Source organism: Zeugodacus cucurbitae, chromosome Y, assembly GCF_028554725.1.
Source record: "Zeugodacus cucurbitae isolate PBARC_wt_2022May chromosome Y, idZeuCucr1.2, whole genome shotgun sequence".
NCBI classification, from domain to species: domain Eukaryota; kingdom Metazoa; phylum Arthropoda; class Insecta; order Diptera; family Tephritidae; genus Zeugodacus; species Zeugodacus cucurbitae.
In genome coordinates this window covers 7,779,409-7,785,408 of record NC_071673.1, presented here as the reverse complement: position 1 = coordinate 7,785,408, position 6,000 = coordinate 7,779,409, and the positions used below count along the sequence as shown (strand labels likewise).

The window sequence follows — 6,000 nt, the reverse complement described above, 5'->3', positions numbered from 1 at the left end:
CTCACATCCAAATAATATAAACTTCAAACAACGCATTTTCATTTAATGTTTTTAGCAAGTGGCAGCTTTTGTTATCACAGCCTAAATCCATGAAAATTTAGAAAGAAATGTAGCGCCATCTACTGTAACATAGCGCACTTAGCGCCACCAACTGGTGGATAGCTCTTTGCTAATAATAAACAAATAATTTGCAATAAATAAATAATGCGACTATAAGGAGAGTTATAAACTATCCTATCTTTCAAGTTGGACCAAACTGCACACAGTGTTAAAAATTTCATCGTCCATCGAAAACAAACAACGTGACACGTGATTTTTATATATTAAGATAGATATAGAAAATAAATTATCCGCCTTTCACAAAACAAGTTGCGATGTCACCAATATAGCTTTTTTTCCTTTAAGGACAGAAAGAAAGCTTTTTTGGGAGGTTATTAATTATGAAAATTTGTCTCAAGAGAAACTTAAAATAAGACACCCAGTTTTTTTTCCAATAGCAACAAGAATTATTATAAGAGTAACATTATGAAATTATCATCAAAACCTCAACAAGTTGTTGAACGAAACTGTGTGTTGATAAATCGGATCATTCTAAATAATGTAATCATAAATTTAAAAAAATTTAAAATGAAATTCTTTATACTAGACTTAATATTATTATCGTGGGGAAGGTTTGGTTCAGGCAAATATGAATCAAACTGATATTTTATCTATACTAATATTATAAAGCGGAAGAGTTTGTTTGTTTGTTTGAACGCGCTGATCTCCGAAACTACTGGTTCGAATTGAATAATTATTTTTGTATTGGATAGTCCATTTATCGAGGAAGGCTATAGGCTATATAGTATCACGCTGCGACCAATAGCGATAGAGCGAAGAAACAGTGGTAAATATGTAAAAAACGGGGGAAATTATTTATCTTTGACGGCTTCCGTTCCTTGCGCTGCGAAAGCGGTTCAAGATACACAAAAGTTATGTATGAAAGAATTATTTCTCTTTTAATGATCTAAAATCCATCCGTAAAATCTATTCCGTGAGTACCGTTTTTGTGATAACTAATTTGGTCAAAATTATTTGTTAGGGTTGTATTATATACTATAACTGATGATTTTCGTTATTATATTGGACTTTATGCCGAATATATGAGTCAAATTGTGTGATATCTTAATAAAACTATAGGAATAAATTGCGAGAGTATAAAATGTTCTGTTGCACCCAAACTTAGCCTTTCCTTATTTGTTTTAGTATTGAAATATACGTGGAAGTACAGGGAAAAAGTAAACAAATATTGAAAATTTACTAGAAAGATAATAAAAGAATTATATTTAAGTTGACAACAACGGCGGAACGGTTAATATTGATTTTGGCAACAATACGATTTCAAAATGGCATTGCGTTGGCTCTCGCATCTACTGGAATTGCTGCAACGTTACTAGAAGTTGGAAGAACGGCACATTCGGCACTGAAGCTTCCGTTAAACATGCAAATCAATGAAACACCTGTTTGCAAGGCAATCAGCTATGGCAAAAGTGTTGAAGAATTGTAAACTGATAGTATGAGATAAGTGCAATTCTCTAGACAGAACAATGAAAGATCTGTGGAATAATAATCGTCGTTTTGGTTGCGCAATGATACCGTTAGCTGGCGATTTTCGACAAATACTTCCTGTTATTCCAAAATCAACAGCGGTGGATGAATTGAATGTCTCAAGTCATAGTATTTGTGGCGGTACCTGAAAACCACATGATTGACCATGAATATACGAGTGTTCCTGCAACAGTATAAAAGCACAGAAGAACTGTTAAAAATTGTAAATGGACAAATTCCGGTTGATTTTTTCAATGGTTTGATATCAATTCCACCTGCCATTTTTCAATTCACTTCAACGAAAGACGAATGTATATCTGAATACATTGGACAAAATTATAAGTAACTACGATTGGTTGAGTGCACGCGCAATTTTAACTGTCAAAACTACCGATGTTGATGACTTAATCTATACGATTCAAGTCAAATTCAGGGAGATTTGTGTGTTGAATTTCTAACGATTTGCCATTTCAGTTCAAACGTATTAGTTTCCACTGAAACTTGCATTTGCGATGTCAATCAACAGGTCACACAGACAGTCGCTGGAAATGTGTGGCATAAATCTGGAAATGCCATGTTTGTTACGGTCCGGAACAGAAAACAAAAAATGTTGTTTATCAAGCTGCGTTACATTGAAAAAAAATGTAGAAAAATCGCAAATAAATGCTTTTCAAATACAATCTAAATTCAACTTTCTTTCCTTTTCAAAACAAATAATTTCACGCAGGGCAACGCCAGTGGGGTCAGCTAGTGCATTTAATAAATCAAGAAACTAAAAAATGATGAAATTTTTTGTGGATTATGGTGATTCTAGTTAGAGAGGTTCCACTGTATTTCATACAGGTCTTACCGTGGTTGCCGAATCCGTCTGTGATAAGAATCCATATAATCATTTTAGAATTCAAATATCCATAATTATATACCATCATCGTCGGGATTTCAGACTAAAAAAGAAAATTATATCAGAAACTCATATAATACATTATTAAAATTAGATATATATATATATACAGCAATTCCGCTTAAGTTCAGTACTAAATATGGAACACTTTTAAGAATCCCGATTAAGTGCCCTGAACAAACAATAAACATAAATATGTATATGATGCGCCACATATGCACATACATACATACATATTATGTATATTCTAAAATTTGCTTTACAGTATGAGGTCACATTTATTTAATATATTAATATAACACTAGTAATAACCCCCGATATTCGGGGGACTCCGTTATTTAAAATGAAAAAAGTAAACAATTTTTTTTTTTTATAAAAACTCAATTTATTCAAGTACTTCATGGAAAACTACATTCGTAGTGGTTTTATTTTGGTCGTAAGTCTTAACTTTGATATCTTGAGAAGATCGTACTCGACTCAATGCGACATACAGCTGGCCATGCGTAAAACAATCCTCCTTGAGGAAAACACCAACTCTTGCTAGAGTCTGCCCTTGAGATTTGTTTATTGTTATTGCGAATGCTACAATTATTGGAAATTGGCGACGCTTTAAAATAAAAGGAAGTGTTGATTCGCTGGGCTGTAAATTTATACGGGGCAATAAAATTTGTTTCCCTTGACCATAGCCATAGCATCTTGGTAATGCATGTTCATATTTCGAGGGGAGCCAACAAAACTTTTGAAGGAAGTACAACTATACGACCAGGACGAACACTTTCCATATTTGCACCACGCATTAAGTAGTCATGCAAACCAGCATATGTTTCAACACGTAGCTCTTTCTGATGAGTTCGCAGAAATGCCAGACGTGCTCCTTCAATTCTGACATATTGGTCAACTAAATACTGTTGCCAAAGTTTACCTGACACATGAAGCAAGCTGAAACCTTCTCTTATCGCCATACGGTAAGCAACAAACTGCAGTTGGGTTAATTTAAATCTACATTCCGTTCGATGACCCTGTTCATGCAGAAGAGTTTCATCATATCCTGACTCGCCATAAGGAAACAAAAGCGGATATACTAATGGATCACACAACCTATGTAGCGTTGAGACAAATAATAAATTCTGCATATCAGATTTCCGTGAAAATATTCGCAAATTTCGATTTCCAGGTGGTTCACCATCCTCTGTTGTGAAAACGGCCGCAATTTCTGAGCAGTTTGGCAAATTATAACGTCGATCAGCGCTGTTAAAAAGTAGCATGCTAATTCGGCGAGCATTGCGATTTTCTTCTCTGGCCCTCTGTTCCTCTTCGCGTTCAACCTGCGCCATATGCTTATACTCATTTGCCAAGGGGTTAATATTTGAAAGCATTTCGTGGATTTCTCTCAGCAAATATCTATCGCAGTTTGAATTATGTTGTGCCCTTATATCAGTTGCTTGATCCGTGTCAAGAATAAACAGCTGGGCGTAGGAGGATTCTGAAGGATGATCTGCATGCAATGGACCTACCCTATGATATATTGATCCATGTATTCGGAAGCAATATGGTCCGCGCCCTGTAGGCTCCGCAATTTTCGCTTCGAATGATGCAAAAGCAAACGAACTATTTAGCTGCCGAATATTCTCCAAATAGTGTCCCCGCCAAGAGCTCAAATCATTTTCTAACACAGCTTTCAAAAACTCAGGTATACGTAATTCTTGAAGTTTAACTTTTCCGCCATGACAACATGTCGTAAAGCCATTTCTTACCTAGTAACAATTTCAACCAAATATTAAGACAATAATTATGTATGTATATACATACATTACGAATATAAAACAATGAAAAGTATAGGTACCTTTTCACTTCTGAAATGTTTTGCTTTACAGTGTACACATATGTGAGTCAAACCCCCAAGCGAACTATACTCCGGAAGAACTACGGAGTTTAGGGCAGCTTTGAAATAACTTGCCATAGATCCTGTATGACTACGGCTCTAATAAAAAAGGTCAATTCATATACATACATACATTAACAATTAAAAATTCTATAACATTCACCTCTTCTCTTCGACCTGTTAAACTCATTTTTCGTCTAATTCGCCTTTGGTTTGGCATTTTATTTTTAATAATTAATCTGAATCTGCACTGAAATTCGATGTAGTATGTATGTATTCGCTGGTAATAGCCGCCTTGACTTTTGGAAGAAAACTGAACTGACTCAAAGCTTACCTAACGCAATAACACTTCTAATCAAAATAACGCCGACAACAATATTTCTGTTATATTTTTCACTTGCGTCTTCGCCCATATATATTTGTAAGTATTTATGTAGAGTATGAATAAAACAAAGTAGAGTGCACATGTCAAAGCGCAGTGTTCCTTAGTTCGTACATACATATACGTACGAATATACAACATAGAAGAGAGCGCATGTCAAATCATAGATAGCGCCTTAGCGCATGCATATGTATGTATGTCCCATATGTATGTACAATTCATACAACTACGCACTGCACATGCCAAAGCAAACATTCTCTTAGCATCTCTTATTGTCATTTTGCTACCGAGCAGGCAACATTGTTGTTGTTAGATTTCGCACTTGCGCCTTCGCGTATGTGGGTATGTATGTAACGAAAGCAAATGACAGAAACATTTGTAATTATTCGTTCTCTTACATATATGCTCTTTTCTGTAGAAGCGCTGCTTATATTAGCTTAATGTAAAAATTGAAGAACTTTAAACGCAAATATATCAAAAGTGGTTTAATGAATTTAAAATCTGTAAAATTTGTGCAAAGTTTCAGATCGCACACTTTAATTTGATGTATTATTTGTCTCTGTACGTTTTGTAGATCTCTGGAAATAAGCGCCTTGTCTTAGAATAATATATAGATTACAGACTGTATAGGCACTTAAGAGGGAAATGCACTTAAGCGGGAATCACTGTATCTACACCTACAACTTATATAAAATTATTATGAACGGCTTAAGTTTGGGTGAAGCCGCTGATATTATACACATAACCGTGGAGAACAATTGCCGATTTTATGATTAATTAGACGTGATCCTCAATTTCTATGATTTGTATTGTAATCATCACCACTTAGGAATCTATGTGCTCTTCTTGTAATTGGGATGTAGCTTGGGCTTAGTCTATTTTATCGCCAATAATGGTGAGTGTACTAATGTATTTTTAAGGCAGTAGTCTGCTTTAGAAGCCGAAAAAAAGCGTTTTTTAGCTTTTTTTTGAAAGGGAAGGAAATGGTTGCGGTACACGGAATTTTAAGACGATAATGTACTATATTTAAGGCTTAAAAACAATATTTATTATTAAAAAATATTGACATTTTTTCAAAGTTGTAAGTATTTTTCTGCACTTGTAAATCGGTGCCGGTGCTTAATTGACTTTAAGTTGCAAAACAAGTATTTAAAAATAATACTTTTGTACAACTTTTTTAGTTCAAATAGAAAATAGATCACTTTGGTTTTTTTTTCGATCGGACATATATTCTATTTGCTATCGCCG

General features: G+C 34.5%; 1 protein-coding gene across 1 annotated transcript; it reads right to left on the bottom strand.

Annotated features, from left to right (window-relative positions):
• Positions 1-2,805: 2,805 nt before the first annotated feature.
• On the bottom strand, positions 2,806-4,803 carry LOC128923530 (uncharacterized). The gene is made up of 3 exons (XM_054235797.1): positions 4,534-4,803; positions 4,332-4,469; positions 2,806-4,242 (listed from the first exon to the last, which is right to left on the bottom strand). The coding sequence occupies exons 1-3, from the start codon at positions 4,588-4,590 to the stop codon at positions 3,199-3,201; spliced, it is 1,239 nt and encodes a 412-aa protein (XP_054091772.1). The 5' UTR covers positions 4,591-4,803; the 3' UTR covers positions 2,806-3,198.
• Positions 4,804-6,000: the final 1,197 nt, after the last annotated feature.

Bases quoted from the DNA above. Each gene is read 5' to 3' on its own strand.
- LOC128923530 (XM_054235797.1), bottom strand. From the start codon at position 4,590: ATGCCAAACCAAAGGCGAATTAGACGAAAAATGAGTTTAACAGGTCGA. The intron at 4,470-4,533 runs GTGAATGTTATA...CTTTTTTATTAG, and splicing joins TAACAGGTCGAAGAGAAGAG to AGCCGTAGTCATACAGGATC. The intron at 4,243-4,331 runs GTACCTATACTT...AATTGTTACTAG, and splicing joins AACATTTCAGAAGTGAAAAG to GTAAGAAATGGCTTTACGAC.